Genomic DNA, 20921 nt, shown 5'->3' on the forward strand with positions numbered 1-20921 from the left:
CGGTGTTATTTTTTTTTCAAGCATATCTATTTGACATCAGTCGGGTAGGCAATTATAATTGTCGTTGAAAATTAAGAAAAATAAAAGAAAAAAGAAGACATATGGATTCGCGATGGTTAAAATGGATGAAGCAAGCATTAAATACATCTTGGCAATCTTGTAGACAGACTTCAGGATAGTTTTCGATCTATCAGTGTTAGGAGTGGCACTGATGCTGACTATTTTAAGGTCGAACTAACACTGTATTTGTATAGAATCTATACGGTGATGCAGTTGTAGCCAGATCTGGCAATATAGACCGGCGTCTGTTTCTTCGCATACTCAAATATCGCATAGTTCTCTCTCTCGAAAAAAAGAAGAAGAGATAATGAACCTATATAATCTATACCGAAAGCTATGCTATACTCACTGATTTCACAGGTCGTCCCCGTCCATCCGTCGCGGCATCTACATGTGAAGGCAGCGACGCCATCCTCACACGTGCCACCATTATTGCAGGGAAGACCAATACATTCGTTCGTGTCTACGAGGAAAGAAACCAGAGAAAGATTCGTCATGTTTATTCTTAGGAATGAATCGGGGTTTTTAATTCTTTAAAAGACATTACAAAAATATATCCATGTGTCTTCTTAACGCCATCATGAATTTGTTAAGGTTATAAAAGGATATAAATGATAACAATCCTTTTCTTTTTCTTTCAACACATACATCACTTTCTGATACATGCACAAAACTTTGAAATTGAGCTCATGGTCTATATGTACCTCTTAGTCTCCTCTTGTTATTTAATCTGCCTCTTTATGATCCCTTATGTTCCTTCAATGTGCCCCCTGTTTTTATCTTTACTTCTGTAAACGCTCATAAAGATAAACGTGTATAGTTTAGTTATCACAAATTCGAACAGACTGAACTGACTGATAAAAATTGTCGTTTTCCAAAATACTCAGATTTCTGTTCCCTCACCTGTGTGCAAGAAGAGAAAGACTATTATAGTGTTCCACGTTGCCGGTAAAATGATACGTCCTGGATGCAATACTTACTGATATCACAGTTGTCGCCCTCAAAGCCCGGGGCGCAGACACATGTGTAGAATGTTCGGTTATTGATACACATACCACCGTTTAGACACGGATCGGTCAGACACAGATCAATTTCTGCAGATTAAACAAACCGGACAAAAATAAGAAGAAAAAGAAAGAAAACAAAATTGTACAGGATTTACTGAGTCATTGAAATCTATAGTCGATTGCCTTTTTTTTTCTGCGAGTGGCCACAGATGGGCAGTGAATTTTGGAGCATTTTGAGTTTCTTTTTATCTTGCAAATTTCCAGTAATTCATTTGACTGGACACATCCTGAATTATGGACTCAGACAATTCAATAGCTGCATGAGCAACAACAACAACAACAACAAAAATACAACAATGAAATATAGCAAATCCGAACCATAAAACAAGCATTGATCAGGGTAACACGCACACGCGCGGGCGCCTGCACACACACACCCACACAGGCACACAAGCACAAGAACTAACACACACTGGACTTTGTTATACCTTGATCGCAGTTAACACCGGTGTACCCTGGTAAGCATGTACACACGTAAAAGTTCCTGCCGTTGCCGCAGAATCCGTTGGCTCCACATGGGTTGCTGGCGCATTCATTGATATCTTTTAAAAGAAAAAGGAAGGATGATTTTGATTTTTGGATTCGAAAACCTAAAATGAGATTCTTTAGGTTATGTTTTCTTTAAATTGACTTGAGTAGCGATCCAGTTTTATGAACAATGAAGTCTTAACCTGTATCTCCGAAAATTGCAAATCATTATCTGCTTCAACAACAGGAGAGTGATATTACTCTTTCCTTGTTTTCATTTACTGACTGTATAGCAGAGACCCCGTCTTTGAACAATGAAGTCTCTGCCGCCCTCCTGTAGCATTGCAGTAAACTACTATTATTGTGTTTGGAAGATAATCGGCAAAATAGTCATTTCCATATTGACGACTGCCACTTTGAGGAGAACACTTTCTCCATTATCTTCATCAAATGGAAGGTTTTCTCCAAAATATACATTTGAATTGTGAAAATATAAAAAGAATAAAATACAGGTTTAAGAAGAAGGCACACTGAAGTTTGAGGAAAATTGGACAATCCGTTCAAAAGTTTTGATAGTTTCAGTGCCGACATCGCTTGACGAGAAGACTAAAACAGTTCATATGACGACACGGCGAAACAACGATATAAAGAGAATATTAACAAAATTTCGCAAGATTTCATTTTTCTAACATAAACCCAAGTAAGCTTACCTCTTTCAAGGGGGAATGATATTACCTGTAGCATGATTATTTCAGTGACAAGTCAAAGGAATGTGCGCTTTCATTACTGCTTTATGTTGTTGCTCTTCAGTAAATGTGCCATCCAGCGATGGCAGCACCACGCTTTAAAAATCCATAACTTTTAAACGTACTTTCGGAATTTCCTCAAAATTTACTCATTTGTCTACTAATTTTGCTGCATTCATTCAACCAGCTACTTCGTTTGTTGTCTTCATTGACAAACACTTAGCATGATAAACATCATCCGTTCCTTACTATATTGTGAAATCCGCACTTCTTAAACGTTCCGAAATTAACATAACAGCCAGTAGGCAAAGGTCAAATCAACTCTATCGTACCTCTTCCCCTCTCTTCCCATTATACCCCTGCCTTACCTGATTGTCAAGTTCATCTCTTGCTTTCCATTAGCTATCTTAACTTTTATCCTCCATTGCCATATAGAATTAAGCACTCCGAACATTTGCGGCTTACAATTTTATCAGCGTGTGATGTGGAGCTGAAGTCTTAAAGGGATTCACATTTCATTTTGTCGAACAAACCTCCTCCAACAGTGGGCTACTTTGCAACTGATTGACAAATTGCCCTACATCGACGTAAATAAGCACTGAATTGATCAGTGTTTTAGTAGTAGCCATGATAAAAAAATCATGGGCGTACATACTCATGATACTTTTATCATGGCTACTACTAAAACACTGATCAATTCAGTGCTTATTTACGTCGATGTAGGGCAATTTGTCAATCAGTTGCAATGAAAACATCTCGACGGAAGAATTTCATGAATTTGAAGTGGGCTACTTTGTTATCAAACCATGTGAAGACTTAAAGGAATATTATCTTGTGTTCATTTAAAAATGCAAGTTTCTCACCAGAACTTATAGCGGAACATCAAATTTTGGCTAGAGTGATAGGCAACGTACTCTGAATCATCACTTTCTCTGTAAGTCTAATTGAACATAATATATGATATCATGTAATCAGTGATTATTAGGTCATACGCTCATTTTTATTCCATTAGCTCTAAGAACGTTATCACATTAAACAATGTTGTTGTGTTTCTCTTGTTTTGTTCCGTCCTGTCGTAAATTAGATTCGTGATAAGTGTTTGTAAATAAGTGTTCATAAGTTTTTTGAGTGGTTTCACAATATACAAGCTTGCTTTTTAGTGGACCTCTCAATTTTTTTTTCAACTGAAGCATTACTTTGTGGTTTTTTTTTGGTCAGGATTCATTTTTATGTTTATTGGTATCATTAATCTTTTGCAAAGTCGAACGTTTATGTTTATGGTGCAATTCCTGATTTATTCTGTGTTTTATTTTGTTGGAAAAAAGAAAAATGAAAATAAATGAAATGAATTGAATTGAATTGAATTGAATTGAATTGAACAATGGTTAAAGCTAATGGTAGAGGGTTGTACTGAGGAGGGAATGGCAGTTACCTTCGGCACAGTTGGTTCCCGTGAATCCGGCTGCGCACACGCATTCATATTCGTTGAGACCGTTGATACACGTACCATCGTTCAGACAAGGCGAGGAAGCGCACTCGTCGATATCTGATATAAGATACATACATTCCACCGAAAATGTGATAATTCATATGGATTTGCATGACATGAAATCTTTGAAAATAGCAAACCTGTTATTAGAAAGCGAGATAAGAGTTTCTTTTGGTACAGAATGACAACATGCAATTCATCATCAGCTATGAGAAAGCGTGTACTATTACGATATTTTCGTTAATCAAACTGATAATTTAACAATACGTGGCAGATGACACATTATCATTGAAATCAACCTGTTTTGAAAGTTTTTCTCTTTTTTGTAGCGGGATCTAAGTAATTTGAAGAAAATAGCAGAAAAAAAAATGAAATCGATGGCACCTACTCAGATATTCTCTTGGCTATAAAAGTGATGATGGGGTCATATATACAGTCAAAGTACATTTGCACTGTGACTTGTCTTTTAAAACACATAGCTGGTCATAAAATGTGTTCTTCATTGTATATGCTCAAGTGCATCCTCACATTATATCTCATGCAATCACTGACTCCACATGCACTTTACTACAATTCAGAACCTCACGCAGCTGTATCATGAATCATACGGCCTCTTGTACTTCTTTTTATATCAAATAAGACCGGCCATTCATTCCTTGAAGCTATGCTTGCTTTGGCAGCCATCTGCATTTTCTATTACCGCTATTTATGTTTCTTCATAATGCAAGATTAACTTGAATCTGTTCTTTAGTCTTGAGTTATAGTTTGTCATTTTTGTACCTCAGTACATTTATCTGCAGCCAGCTGCAACCAATGAACTTTATGTCGTAAAATGTTGTGAAATATCAGTTACTGTAACATTTACTGAAAGCGCGGAATTAAAGTCCTACCACTGAAAGAAGGAAGCAAATAAGAGTGTTGAATGTCTCAAAAGCGGCTGACGAACATCTGACAAAGACTTCATATTGTAAAACGCAAAACAAGGGAGTTCACTGTCTTAACAGCCCCGCTTTTTTTTAATTTGCTTTTCTTTTATTTCGGTTGGTGCTAGATATGATGCTTGTGAGAGACAGTGAGTAATATTTACTTACCACTTTCACAGTGTGTCCCCGTCCAGCCATTGACACACACACAAGAGTATCCGTTGATCGCGTCCACACAGAAACCTAGGTTGTCGCATGGAGTGCTTTCACACTCGTCAATATCTGTTTAGTGTCATACCCGATCAAAAAAAAAAACACATTTATTTGTAGCAAAATTGGCAGAGTAATTCTGATGAAGTATCATCGTCAACATCATTATCATCTTTACCAGTCTTAGGCCTATCACAATGACCGCCAGTAGCATTAGTCCTTTCTGTTAAGAGCCGATATTTCATCAACTCTACCACAGTGCTGAAATGCCCCACACTATCCAGGGGTTAATCTGTGAGGATAAGAAGTAATGTCGTAATCAGATACGCTAATATATATATATATATATATATATATATATATATATATATATACATATGACATATTGACAAGAAGAGACACACATTGCCTCATGATTCGCATTTCCTTTGTTGTCACAATAACCGACTTATTTATATGGTAAGGTAATAACCGAGTTCTAATTCAAGACATCTACTCACGTACTGTTCAGGAATTATGGATACTGTTGTAATCTACTTACACTGATAATCCTGGAATTGAATTGAAAATGCTCACCTGGCTTGTAAATGGTAGGTAGGTACTTAAACAAGTACTTCTAATGATACCACGATTACTTTGTAGTAAATAACATATCATGAAAGTGAAAATTTGTCCTTGATACAATAATGTTCTTAGCATGAGAACATCAACGGGGCGTCAAATTACTGTTCTGAGGTTGCGGCAACCCACACACAGCGTCAATCTTTACTAGCCCTATACGTACTGTCCTGACAAACAGTCCCAGTCCATCCCGGTTGGCAGGTACAACTGTATGAGTTGACCAAATCGTCACATGATCCACTGTTGAGGCAAGGCTCACTGGCACACTCGTTGATATCTGTTGTTACAAAAAAGGACGAGAAGTGGTGAGAATTGTTAATACTTCTACTACCACTTTCACTTCCGAATTGATTTTATGGATTTGACAGGGCGACACACACTGTGTTTCCTCGCCCATCCATGGACCTTGGTCCATGCCTCTCCCAACTAATAATGTAATCCGATGTGAGGGGAAGAAGTATTTGACGTGAAAGCGACATTAAGTTTTAACGAGGTTACTTGAAGGCCTATCTAATGACGCGGTGATTCAACAACTAGAATGTATTTCGTTAACAATGGATCTGTCTTGGTCTACGAGTCAAGCCACAATGTTATCATCTTTAGTATTTCTCAAAAACAGAAAGCAAACAAGTAAACAGACAAAGCAGGAAAGAGTAAACACAGGAAAGCGCTACAACAGCGAATGGATCTAACGCAAAGTAGTTGTGATGTCGTATCCTCATTGTCATACCTATTTCACAAAGTGTACCCGTGTAGCCGGGTGGGCAGTCACAACGGAAGGCATTGTGGAGGTCGACGCAGGTTGCATCGTTCATGCAAGGTTGTGGGCTGCAGTCATCCACGGCTAGAAGATAATCACAAAGGAAGAAACCAGTATTACTCGGCCTAGACGATGATTCGTTCTATTGATTGTTTTCAGTATACAACTTCACAGTAATGCATCCATCGATTCGAGAATACTTTTAATGTACTTACTCTCCTGGATTTTGTCAAGTTCTGTTACCATGGTTACTAACTTCTCAACCAGTTGTTCGCATATTAGAGAAAGTCATTATACATTTTCTTTTGTTCGTGGTGGTGACTAACATGAAATTTCATAATCATATTCAGTGAAAGTCTTGACACACTTCTGTATTTCAACGACATGACATTACGAGGGTTGGTCTGACAAGAGCAGTGATGGAACGTTGGAATCACACGAGACACGGAGAATAGTATACTATTTTGAGAACCAAGTGGAAACATATCTGTAAAAAGACTCTGCATGCGAATATGTAACAGGAACTCTTATGTGTACTTCACACGAGTAATCAGATGGACAGTTCTGTTTCTCCTTATCATCAAGAAAAGTGTTGTTCTCCCACCGGGTCCAGCAACACAAGATTTGATAACATTGAAAATGTAGTATTCTATACAGTTACTAATTCACACGAGATAAAAGATTAAACAAAAAAAAAATGAATATAATATATGTACGTGTATGAATATGAATGTGTATAATATACATACACCACTGAGTGACATCTATCTATATAATATCCTAGTATATATGTATATATATATATATATATATATATATATATATATATATATATATATATGTATATATATATATATATACCACTGAGATTTATCTATATCTATCTATCTATGTGCTTAATACCATATTAGGTTTTTATCACATAGATTGATATATATAGATAAATCTCAGTGGTACTATTTATTGAATGCATACCCCCCCCCCAAAAAAAAAAAAAAAAAAAAAAAAACGTGGGGGATACGAGACATACGACATCATGGCTATTCCGATGACAGTCCTAACACTTTCAAGAAGCTAACTTTCACTTCACCGTTTTTTTTTTTTATCAAATTTGTTTATATTGAGTTGTTTATTTTTTTTTTTTAAGGAAACGCGTGACGTCATGTTTGAACTTACATGTTTGACAGAACTGTCCTGTCCACCCTGGGAAACAGGTGCAAGTAAATGTGTTGTCGCCGTCCTGACACTGACCATTGCCGTTACAACTGTCCGTCAGACAGTCGTTTACATCTATGCACATAATTATGAAATGTGAATATGACACAACAAACAATGAATATAAATGCACCGTATAAGCAATTTCAAAACTGAATACGAGCCACTGTCTTAATGACTCATGATTATTAACCTTCTGTGGGTCACAGTTAATTCTAGTCAGTACATCAGTATACATTTACGTGTGAAATCTGTGCACATTCGACTAATTAGCACAGAAAGGGTTAAACGCTCAACATTCTGGTTTGAGGATGTATTTGAGATGAAATATGAATGGGTGAATTATGTGGTTTTGTGATATTTCATCTTGAGAAAATATTTCTGCCCATCCCCCCCCCCCCAATTAGTCGTGTACAAATGAAGGCTCTTTAAAGAAGAAATCCAGTCCAAACGTAAGTTATTCTGATTGAAAAAAAGAGAGTATAATTTTACGAGTTCAACGGTAAAAATTTGACCGAAATCGGATGAAAAACAAGGAAGCTATGAAAATTTGAAGTTTTGATAATTTCTCCAAAACAGTTCTTGTACAGTGGGTATGAATATGCAAATGAATGAGCTAACCATGCCATACCCTCACAATTTTGCATTGATCGTGTACCAAAAAAAAAAAAATGACGAAAATTCAATGTTTCTGTCATTGAAGTCTGAAACATGACGTAATTCCTGGTTGAATAACTTCAGAATAGTGATCAGTTAGATATATATAATGAGGACTTGAACCTCGGGTATAATTGCGTTTGAATGAAAACTAGGAAATTTCACAAACCATATGGTAAGTTGTGAGCGAATGACATGCTCACTTTGCCATTTGCATATTCATATGGACTGTTCAAGAACTGTTCCCCCCCCCCAAAAAAAAGCAAAACTTCAAAATGTCATTACTTCCTTAGTTTTCATCCGATTTCAGTCAAATTCATACCGTTGAACTCGTAATATTTTACTCTTTCTTATCAGACTAACTTATATTTGGACTGGATTTCTCCTTTAATCATGGGTACATGTGCTATAATTATTGCCAAAATTATGAAACTATCCATTAAGACTTTCAATATTTTTCTTCACAGGCATATTTTGCCAGCGATAAGTAAATATGACTGTATCTTTTGTATTTATCCAAACCTTTTCAAAACATCTTCACTTCTCTCATTGTTGTACATTCAAACACTTTCTTGTCTTTTAGATTGAGAAAAAATATCTTCACTTCACTTACAATTCGCGATGGATTATTACACATCATATAGCACTCTGTACTTTGCAGCAGAGGGTTATTTTTCTCAGTTTTGAGGGGTTTGGGCTTTTATCAAAACATCGCTTAAACACACAATAACTTATTGTATAGTCTTCTGCGGTCAAATTTAACTTACTTTCGCCACAGGTGGCGCCCTGGTAACCGACTGGACAGTCGCAGAAGAAGGAGTTGATCCTATCTTCGCAGGTACCTCCATTTAGGCAAGGGTCGCTTTCACACTCGTTGACATCTATGTTTATCATACAAGGCAAATGTTACAAAACACAAACGGGCATGACATAAATATTTCTCACAGGATTTTTTTTTTTCAAAGAGAATATGTCGCCGTATTTTGCATCATTCATTTCACATTGCTGCGGGCTATGCAGGATATCATAAAAAGAGCGGTACACCACAAATAAATCATATTTACCCTATCTCATCACTTTGCGCTTAGTGCAATTCTGCCAGTTCATCATGGAAGGTCAATTAATTGATAATAACTCAGGTATGAGCGTCCGAAAATGTACATTTTCTTAACGTCTTCTCTCCATTTTTTGTAAAGCATTCGTCGTACTGACTTCCATGCAAGGACTAACAAAACTGGTATCTTTTAATAGATCAAACAGTCAAAGCCCTGACGAAACTTCAAACACTGATGTCTTTTTTTACTCGACCATTGAGGGCTCATCTCCGAAACAGTAATGACTACTTGTGGTATGGACTGAAGTGTTAATGGTATTTAACAACAAGAAAAAAAAAAATCATCTAGATGTAATCTGCTTCTTTTTAATTCACTGGGAAATAATACAGAAATTCGTTTTCATGTCACACTACAAAATTCTTATAGATCTGACTTACCAATTTGGCAGTTAGTTCCGGTGTAGCCAGGCAAACAGGTACACGTGTAATCGTTGACTAAATCGTCGCAAGAGCCGCCGTTTTGGCACGGTGCCGGCGCACAGTCATCGATATCTAGTAAAAATGAACACAACAAAGCCAAAAAAACAAAAACAAAACAAAAGCAAAAGTAAACATAGAAACTCCGTTGCACCATTCTTCTATTAATGCACCGTGGAAATAAAAATATGTCAATAATAGGTTTTGCCTATTCATTGCAGGTGTGCCTCTCAAACAGTGGCAAGACATTAACACCTATACGTCAAACGTTGTGGAGGTGTCGTGGCCGAGTGGTAAGAGCGCACGTTTCTGAATCGCGTTCTTTGGTTCGAGCCCCACAGTCAGACACGTTTGCCCTTCAGCAAGGCAATTTATTCACATTGCTACTCTCCACCCAGGAGTATAAATGGCTACCCGGTAGGATGAGAATGTTTATATTGGTTGATCATCATGTGCGCGCCTGTGAAATGGCGACTGGCTGGAATGCTCCCCAGGGAGTGGAGAGCGAGCACTGTCAGTGCTGGCGGGAAATAATGTATCCAGACACCGGGGTGATAATAGTATGTAGCGCTTTGAGCACTCTATAGAGTGGATTTAGCGCAATATAAATTCATATTATCATCATCATTATTATTATTATTATTATTATCAAACAACTTGGTAGATCCAATGTCTTAAAACAGCATTTTGAATTGCTTCTCCTAAATTCATATTTGTCGCTTAAACCCATTGACATATGACGTCATATTTCTCTTCCTATTGTGTATGATCCTCTGAATTTCTATGGCAGCAACTTTTGCTCACTACGGATTTACGGTATCTTATTGGGTTTTTCTTTTCAGTTGAGTGACATGACTGCATTCCCTTGCATGATACTACGTGTACTTTTCCATTGATATCAATATATTACAGGAATTGGATAGGCCATTAACAATATTTTTGGATTAATATCTATATTTCTTTTTCTCTTTCATTGTGCATGCTACCAGCAAGAAACTGCCCGAAGTAAAGGCTTCGTTTCAATGATGTCCTTGAATTAACAATCAATTTGCATTCAAGATTTTATTTCATCATAAAGTAATACAAATCAATATAAATAACGCTTGCATGGTATATCATATTTCAAGGAACCTTGAATCACATACGTTTTCCAACAAAACATGGATACAATTATGATAACATCAACTTAGTTTTTAGATACATAGACAAGAAAGCAATACAATTTACATGGAAAAGAGAAATTCACAAGCGAAGCATAGCTTGTAAATTTTGTGAATTACTCTAGAAGATGAGGGCTTCTCAAGATCCGTCAATTAAGGACTCCATGTATGAAAATTTTGATATCCTAATGTCAGGCGAAACAAACAGAAAGAAAGGACTATGACAAGGACAAGAAGGAAAGCATGGACGGAACAAATTAAAGATAGGCATAACAAAGAAAGGAAGAGACACAAAGACGAGTGGTCTACAATTCAGTTTTCAGGAAAGGTCGCCAATGCATGGGTAGAAACTTGAAATTTCTATTATATAGAAACTTGAAAATTCTATTATAATTATGGCTAATGGGTTTTACCTATGTCACAAAGGAGCCCAGTGTAGCCTGCATCACACGTGCACGTGAAAGAGTCAACGCCGTCAGTGCAGACGCCGTTCACGCATGGGTCTGGATTACAATCGTCGATATCTATTGTAAAGAAGATTCATATAATACACATTCACAAACACATGTATGTAAGTACACCCAAACAAATATATAAAAAATGTGTGTATATATATATATATATATATATATATATATATATATATATGTGTGTGTGTGTGTGTGTGTACATACACATATATACATACATATTGGAAATGATGTCGTTATCATGTTTTATCTGGAATCTGTCATGAATTATATAGGCTGATAAGATCAGCCCCAATTAAGGATAAACTAAAATATTTCCATACGTGACGTAAAATGGGATATTTTGTCAAACTTTTTTTTCCAATGTTTGTTACATAATTACATAATTCTAATACCGGTTATTGAATTTCTCTTAAGGTATCAATCGTCAAGCAGTTTTCCTTCCTCAATAATGGAACGTGAAGAATAGATTTAATGCTACGTTAAACGTGTATTCAGCCATGAATCATTGATTTTTTTATACGATATAATTTTGTAATTATTAGTATGATGATTATTCCTATTGTTATCACCCAATAATAATAATAATAATTATAATGATAATGATAATAATATAGTGTAAATATCATTATCATCATTATTATTATCATTATCATTATTATTGTTAATATTATTATTATCATCATGATCAGCAGCAGAGCATCATCATTAGGATTGTGATTCATTCATTCATTTATTTTGTTTCCACACGGGCACTTGCTTCAGCAAATTTGATATCTTGAAAGACTCGTGGACGGGAAAGAGATGCAAGACATGAATATTGTGAGGGTACTGGGAGCAAGGGGAGAGGAGTCTGAGTCCCTGGTGCCTTACCTATATCGCAGTTCGTTCCCGTATACCCAGGGATACAGTCACATGTGTAACCGTTGACGAGATCATTGCACGATCCGAACGCGCATGGTTTGGGACTGCATTCGTTAATGTCTGAAGAGGAAGAAAGAAATAAACATAATGTGTCAGTAGGTAGTTCTGACAGCATTAAGTGTTCACGACTATATTTTAGACATTCAGACGTGTATGCGGCGTTCTGAAGTGAACATTGCTAGTACACAAATAACTGTTTAAGCACTACAAATGAATTACTAGTGAGGTCATAAAGAAAAGAAGAAAGAAAAGAGCAATTGAAATACTTAATCATGTCACCCAGTGGGTAAGAAAGAAACCCCAGAAAGTTTTCCAATAAGGTAAAGGGGAATATCCCGTGTCAAAGTAAGCGATATCATTATCGACATCAACATCAAGCTGTCTCTTTTTAGTTTAGTTAATGAGATGTCAAAATCCTTAGATGAAGGTAGAGTGACACTGGGAGTTTTTATTGATTTCCAGAAAGCATTTGATACAATGAATCACGATATCTTGTGCAGTAAATTAGAAAATTATGGAGTCAGAGACACACCTCTCCAGTGGTTCTATGAGATTATAGTGAGACTATTTGAGTAATAGATATCACTTTGTTAGTTATGATGGGAAAATGTCTCCCAGACGACTTATTACTTGTGGGGTTCCTCGGGGATCTGTGTTTGGCCCAACACTGTTTATTGTTCATATTAATGAGCTGCCTAATTCAACTAATTTCTTTAAATTTAAGATTTTTGCAGATGACACTATTTCATTTCATACTTTCCCAGTCAAAGATGGTAGAGTAGATATGTCTCAAGTCAAGTGCATCTTTGTGAGGTAGCTAAGTGGTGTAGTGTTAATAAATTGACAATTAATCTATCAGAAACAAATTATATTATTGTAAGGGGAAGACATTGATGGTCGAAGGTGGAAGGGAAAATGACAATAGCTAATACGACAAGTTAAGAAGTAGATGCTGTTTCTTTTGTTAGCCTGTATATTGATAAACATTTAAGTTGGAAAACTCATATTGAAAAGATAAACAGTAATCTGAGGAAAAAGGTTGGTATATTATTTCGAATACGGAATTATGTGCCAAGGTATATCTTGATACTGATGTATAAGACACTCTTGCAACCTTATCTTGAACATGCAATAGAAGATTGGGGGAGTACTTATGAATTTTAAAATTAAGACCACTTACGAAAAGTTGTCTTTGTCATTTGTTGGTGTACCTTTCAGGAATGATCTGCCGCTACCCGTACGGGAGTGCAGCTCAACATACTCATTCCGTATATCACTAAAATAGAACTTGTTGGCTGTATATAGCAAAATTACTATTATGTGTGCTGTCACCAATTTTACGGCTCAATATCATAAAGTAACATATTTATATACATAAGCTTACTTATTATAGTTACATTATTTTAGACTCACATATTTGTTTACACTTATTGTAGGAGATGAACTATCATGTCAAGTTTTCAACTTAAATCTTTTGTAATGTAAATACTTGTAAATATGTTCATGTTTCATGTATTTTCAAACTGCAATTGTAGAACTATTTATTGTACTGTACTTATTACGTTTTTTTAGAACCTTTGTTTCAGACAGGCATCGGACTTGATTAGCATTCATACTATTTTCTGATACCTTTTTTCCTGTATTCATGCAGGTGTCTTTTGTTTTGTTATGCCATGTAAACATGTGAATATGGATAGATAATAAACTTCAACTTCATTATGTGAGGGCAGTAGTACCGGTTTAGTCATAAGCTGTTATAAAGCATTCAGAATAGAAAAAAAAATGAATTCAGCTATTTCACTGAGGACAAACTAATCTGAGACAATTCAGTGTTATCCCTCATTTGATTTTGTGCTCTCCACTTCTATCAACGATATGCATGTACAATAGAAAACACGCAATCACAGTTAAACGCGGAGTTAACGCAGATACACGGCCCCACACAAAAATACACTGTACACATTGCACACACCCAAAACCAAGGATGGTCCAGACATGCTCCCCAGCATCCCTGGCTTTGGGTGTCAGCAGCAACAATTTCCACAACTCTCACCGACATCGCAAAGAACTTCAGTGTAGCCGGGTACACATGTGCAAGTAAACCCGTTGACGAGGTCCGTACAAGTGGCACCATTGCGACAGGGGTCACTGGCGCATTCGTCGATATCTGCGCATTGACAACAGGGAAACCAAATAAGCATTTGGTGAATCATAAACAGTCCATATTTTTTCTGTACAATTTATTGAGAAGGACAAATCAATATGGAGAGAGATAGCACACTGGAATGCTCTTACTTCATTAGATTTAAAGAAATGTGCAAACGCATGTTGACTTGTACTAACTTATGATTCCCTGATTATCACTATATGATCAAAAGAATATCTTGATATGTGCAATATAATTCAAAATAATATTTCAACAATTTTTTGTTCAGATTACTTGGATACGCTCACGATAAACTTTCAAACCAATTAATATTCTGCCAGTGACATCTAAATCATTATGTCAATCGTTGCTAAAGCACTATATGGATTAACATGACATTGGAATGCACCATTCACAAGAGCAATCATATCACTTGCATCTTTCCTTGTATATCTGGACAAATATAGTGGATTTTTTTTTATAAGATCCAAGGCACGTATTTATATTTAAATATTCAGTTGGCCACACAGGGGATATTGAGGGTATCATGAATCAACAAAAGTCAACATGCGTTTGGATATATATATGAAGTGTTTGTTTGCAAAAACCGATAAGTCCATTTTTGAAGATTTTGAAGTACGGTATCTATCATAAAGTACAAAATAATACCTTTAAAATGATATATTGGTCACTACACATAAAGGTACATGTTTGAAGTTATGGTCAAAAGAAGCAAAAATTTTCTTATTATTCTCTTTATTTTTCTTCACCTTTAATCGCAAATATCTCCGTTTGACAAATATGGACTTATCGGTTTTTGCGAACAAACTCTTCATATGGTTCCTTAAAAAAGAAAACGAGAAAGAGTGTGATAATAATGTACAAGGGCTGTTATTGGCTAGATTAATACAGCGTATGGCCAGCCTGACATTACTGGAAAGGTTAAACCATTTTTGAGAAATTATGCAATGTCTTAAAACAAAACAGTGCAAGGGGGAATTTCACCATTCGTTACATAATAACACTGATTTCAAGCTTCATTTCAGGCCAGGATAAACACGGTTTTTTAGATTATTTCAACAAGTAAGGTAATTATGAACCCCGCTTGTCGGATTTCTCAAGACTTTTGCACAAATTAATATATTTTGGGTGTAAAGATACGGAAATATACAGAAAGATAAAGAATAAGCCATACAAAGGGTGTAATAAACGTTTACACATATATTTCTTCTTACTAAATATCTGAGTTGGTTTAAAGTACATACCAGTTCCGCAGTCTTCCCCAATGTAACCCGCAGCACAATTGCATGCAAAGTCGTTTATCAGGTCTGAGCAGGTGCCGCCATTTTGACATGGATCTGGATCACAGTCGTCAATATCTAGGGGGATGCAAAATGGTTTAAAGGGATGGTATAGTGTTAGCGGGATGAGGAATGAGCTTTAAAATCACTTATGAAATGTTAGAGAGCATACTATTCTAACATGAATTCAAAGTTTATTTGATGAAAATCGGCTTTTAAATGGCTGAGATATTTAAATACAAAATAAAAAGTGATCCAAATATCGCTGGTTTTTGGATATCTCAGTCATTTCAAAACCAATATCATCAAAGCAAACGTTGAATTCTTCTTGGAATTCCATGCTCTGTCATACTTCAGAAGATGTTTCTCATTATGTCATCAAAAGTTAGAAACCTGAAGCAGGGTCTAAACTAAAACTATATATCATCCCTTTAAGACATTTTTCTGAGAACAAGGCAGATTTGCGTGTTTATGTAGTAAAACAGTATGTGACGTGTATAATCAACAAATCCAAGAATTGTAAGTAATTGCAAGTAAGAAAGATCTTGATAAATAGATCAATATTTTACTAGCCTTAAACTAAACTGTCTTACAAGTTGTACACCATACACTCGCCAAAGAAATCTCGAAATACAAGTATCAAATATTACATAACCTATTACTGTGACATTTGTTTAAAATGAATACATTTCGGGAGAACAAAATATACGTAGCATGTAAAAACAAGAAGAGAGTATAGTCACATAGTTAATTTGGAATAATAATGATGATAATAAAAAAATAATTGTAAATAATATTTCGTCCCCGAGAGAAGGATTTTCTTTCATATCTGTCTCTGCATAACGCTTGCAGTGGTCCTCAGTTCTTCCTACCTCTGTGTAAAATATATCACTGCGGGTGTCTGATATACAAAATGAATATATTGTATAACCTGTATAAATGCATACATATTATACATACGTAAGTGTAATGTATGTAAATGAATCACATATACACGTACATATACACGTATATAGGGCCTACACACATATAATTATATGAATATACATAAATGAATAAATATACATATTGTACAAATATATCAATACAATATATTCATTTTTCTAAAGTGAGTGTTGAATACACAAACACACAAAAAAAAACATACTTATTTCACATGTTGTCCCGGAGAAGCCCGGTTGACATGTGCAGTTGAATCCGTTAATGAGATCCATACATGATCCTCCATTCATGCAAGGGTTCGGAGAGCACTCGTCTATGTCTGTAAACACGAGGAAGGTAAAATGTCTTGCATTTCTCTTCAGACCTTTTCTTCAACACATTCTACAGTATATATAAAAAAAAAAAAATTATAATAAGATTTTCGCATTGATAACACCCAATATGATTAAACTGTCTAAATGCTACTTCAGGATCTTAAATTATATCATCTTAGCTCTATTTTGTAGAAAACCCCATTCAATTTGGTTAGAAATGTGGATTGTTGTAAAGCATGTCAGGAGTCTGATTCTTCCAAGTTTAGCACTTCGATGCTCTTGTGTGTGAATACAATAGACAGAACTTGGAGGGAAGAGATTCTTGACATCCTCTACAAAATTCATCATTTCTCTTTGACCACTGAAGCAAATCGAATGGGGTTTTCTTTAAGATGTGGGCAATGAGTTATTGTTTCATACCCTGAATTTGAATTTAGATTGATTCACTATTTTTAAAGATATCATTGCGGAAGGTCCCGTTGTAATTTTTTGGGGGGACATACGGTACTTTGATACTCCACTTATACCTCCATTTGGTTTTTACGATCTACTACGAGTTACTTCCGCTGTGAGGTTATTTTTCATAATAAAACGAAGAAAACAAGTTTTTTTTTTTGGCAATATCATTAAACTTTTTATGGGCCTCCCAAATGTACTCCCACAACTTGTACTATTTATTTCAATCATCCAAGCTTAAAAAATAACAACTAATTACTGTTTCGATGCAAACCATGATATTCTACTGCTTGCAGCTACAATAGCTGCTTGACGTCATGTCTCTCAGTCTGATTTCCAGTTGGTGCCCCTTTTTCATTTCATTTCGTTTATTTTTGTTTTTGTGTGCAAGTCTGTATTGCTGTCTACTCCTACTTGGGGAAAATTTCTGGCAGACTTTTATCATCTTGTCATAATTCAGTTAGTAACTCTGCCTAGAACTGTATATTTGATAATATAGCAAGATTAAATGAAAGTATTTCAATTCATTAAATTGGAAGGAAATATCAAAGACATTCGGTCAAAATGGATTTTGCCATTGAAGAAGAAACAAGAATTAAAGAAAAAACAAATATGTAGTCCTATGTCAAATGTGTGCCACTTGAAGAATCAGATATAAATATATATAAACATGAATATATATGTGTGCCTGAGTATACAAACAAACAAACACACACACACACACACACACACACACATATATATATATATATATATATATATATATATATATATATATATGTATAATTAAGAGGATTTTGAAGATTGTGGAGCCTTGATATATTCAAACAAGAAATTGCTCAACATGCTCTAGTTAAAAATTCATGCATCCTATATTATGACGACGAAATGATATTTTGTCTCATAAATAGATAAAAAGAAAAAGCAGAATACTGCAATAATATGATTTGTGGGACTTGGTACTTAAGATTTTGTTTAACAATTAAACACAAATAATCGTTTTAACACCGCTGCCACGATTTTCGAATATTGGAAGTTGATACGACAAAACATTAAACGTACTGAGGTACAAGTAATAGCATAAGGTGACTGCACGTATATTAAACAAAAGTGTCGCAATGATAGCAACATAGAGGATCAGAACAGGGAGTATACCGGTTGGTATTTGATTAACGTCTTTTAAAACACAATTCTTTAGAATAGTCTACGTGAAAAATAGGTGCGGAATGTCTCCATGTCTCAACACATGATGGACTTTCATATACATGTAGTTAGTGCGGTTGTGAAGCAGTTTATTAATCCTGTTATCATTCTACCCAATGCATTCGGGTTAACTTGAACACGAAGTGGAGTTGCTCAAATTTACGTGTACATACCTATGTTGCAGGTGAGTCCGCTGAAACCTGGCGCGCATGTGCACTCAAAGGCAGCAATCAAATCGTCGCATGTTGCTCCATTTAGACATGGATCCGAGGCACACTCATCGATCTCTGGATGACGTCATATACAAGGAAGAGTTCACCATTAAAGTGCTTGTATAGATATACAATATATTCACAACATCATTCGGAGCATCACGTCTATATCATAATTGTGACACGACATTTGATCCTGCGACAGTTTTTCCGGTCTTATTTTTCCCCATGGACTTTTCCAAAGACTTCACAAGGGATACGGTTAAGGTTATAGTGATTTAGGTTTAGTTTGATGTGAATATTAGGTTTGGGGTGAGGGTTATGTTCGGGGATAGAATTTATGTTTGGCTTAGCGTGCAGATATTTCACGGGAGCAACTGTCGCAGGAGTAAATGTCATGGAACCGTTATAATTGTATTACTCAACTAGTATAAGTATGGAAGATTAAGGTGTCAGTTACAGCTGCTTAGCCGAAATATTACATTAACAATACTGTAGGTAGGATAACATAAACTGAGAAAGCATGTTCAGTCAAATAATGAATTATTAACAAAATCAGTCTCTACATTGCAAGCTGCTATCTCCTTACGTTGAATTTTCTTTCTTTGTTGATTATGATATGATTTTACCCCTATGTCAGTTCGTTCTTTTCATCAAGATATTTTGGTGAAAATAATATCATGGTTTTTTTTTATAACTGCGCAGAATAAACATACTGAATATCTTTTGAAGACGAACTAATCCTATCCGTCTTTTGTCTCTTTGTTGTTTATTACAGAACGTCGGATGAAACCACTGTAGCCACTCAAATTACATGAAATTTGTGTGTGTGTGTGTGTGTGCGTGGTTCTTTTGTGTAGGAAAGTACGTGTAAGAATGTGTGCGTGTGGGTGTTGCATGTTACTTTGTCAACTGTAGAGTGTCTTTGCAAAGATCATACGTTTGATAGACATCCTCCCTGGGTGATTAGAACTCCAAGCCTTTCAACACTCATCGCCCTACTTACCTACTTCGCAGTTGGTGCCATTCCATCCTGGACGACATCTACATTGATATGAAGTCACAAGGTTGTCGCATACCAAGGTGTTGTTGGCGATGCAAGGATCACTCACACAAGGATCGACCACTGCAAACAAGGTGAAGGTGAAGGACTCATTCGTTTCATACATCTTTAAATACGCAGTCATTATAGATGTTTGTTTGGTTGTGTGTGTTATTTCAATACAGGTTTTTTTTTTTAAAGAAAACCTATCAGCCACAGTGAGTCCGTACATTTACAGCCGACAACGTATAAAACAATACAAAATGATGCAGTATAATATATCATTCAAAACAAGTGAAAGAACATATTGGGGAAAAAACAGAAGGGGACTAAAGTAAAAGAAAGTCGTATTGACAGAAAAAAAGAAGACAGACAAAAGGAGGAACGTAATAACCTATTTGCAATATCATAGATCATATTACATAATATCATGTAAATGCACAGAGCGGACAAGGATTTATTTGATGGTGTGTGTGTATGTGTGTGTGTATGTGTGTGCTGTGTGCGTGTGTGTGCGTGTGTGTGTCTGTGTATGTGTGTGTACGTGTGTGTGTCTTGTGTTTGTGTTATCAGACGAAAAAGTGCTGCAGAACATTACAACACAAAACTTATAATTACATACGATGAAAGCTGCCACGTAAAATCTCTAGCTTCCAAAGATATAAGCTGCTAATACAAATATTGTCTCGTACGTTTTCCGAGAGTCGTGAAACTGCAGAATCTACGTGTATAAATTGCAGAAAAGTGTTAGTGAAACAACCCTTTGCTTGTTACTTCACTGTAGCGCCATTTGTGCGTACAAGAGAAGTTGCATTTATACAATAATAGTATGTAATTATGCATTAAGTATACAAAACCGTGCATGTGAATGATGAAGGAAGAAAGAGACACTGGTAGTAAGCATGTAACATTGGCCCAAACTCCACTTGGGAGGGGGTCAGCATGGTACGAAATATTTCTAGCTTCTATCTGTTTGGTCAACGTAAATCCCCCCCCCCCCCCTC

At 35.8% G+C, this 20921-nt stretch overlaps 1 protein-coding gene across 1 annotated transcript in view; it reads right to left on the bottom strand.

Annotated features, from left to right (window-relative positions):
• The window catches only part of LOC140231786 (uncharacterized), a 58636-nt gene that overhangs the window by 22427 nt on the left and 15288 nt on the right, over window positions 1-20921 (bottom strand). Inside the window, exons 7-23 of the mRNA XM_072311942.1 lie at window positions 19882-20001; window positions 18837-18950; window positions 16896-17009; window positions 15713-15826; window positions 14355-14468; window positions 12251-12361; window positions 11321-11431; window positions 9709-9822; window positions 8984-9097; window positions 7521-7634; window positions 6315-6428; window positions 5748-5861; window positions 4922-5035; window positions 3774-3887; window positions 1556-1669; window positions 1041-1154; window positions 410-523 (exon numbers count right to left, since the gene is read on the bottom strand). Of these exons, the coding sequence (XP_072168043.1) occupies window positions 410-523; window positions 1041-1154; window positions 1556-1669; window positions 3774-3887; window positions 4922-5035; window positions 5748-5861; window positions 6315-6428; window positions 7521-7634; window positions 8984-9097; window positions 9709-9822; window positions 11321-11431; window positions 12251-12361; window positions 14355-14468; window positions 15713-15826; window positions 16896-17009; window positions 18837-18950; window positions 19882-20001 (1938 nt within the window). The remainder of the gene's footprint in view (window positions 1-409; window positions 524-1040; window positions 1155-1555; window positions 1670-3773; window positions 3888-4921; window positions 5036-5747; window positions 5862-6314; window positions 6429-7520; window positions 7635-8983; window positions 9098-9708; window positions 9823-11320; window positions 11432-12250; window positions 12362-14354; window positions 14469-15712; window positions 15827-16895; window positions 17010-18836; window positions 18951-19881; window positions 20002-20921) is intronic.

The sequence above is a fragment of the Diadema setosum genome, chromosome 8 (genome assembly GCF_964275005.1).
Source record: "Diadema setosum chromosome 8, eeDiaSeto1, whole genome shotgun sequence".
Taxonomy (NCBI): domain Eukaryota; kingdom Metazoa; phylum Echinodermata; class Echinoidea; order Diadematoida; family Diadematidae; genus Diadema; species Diadema setosum.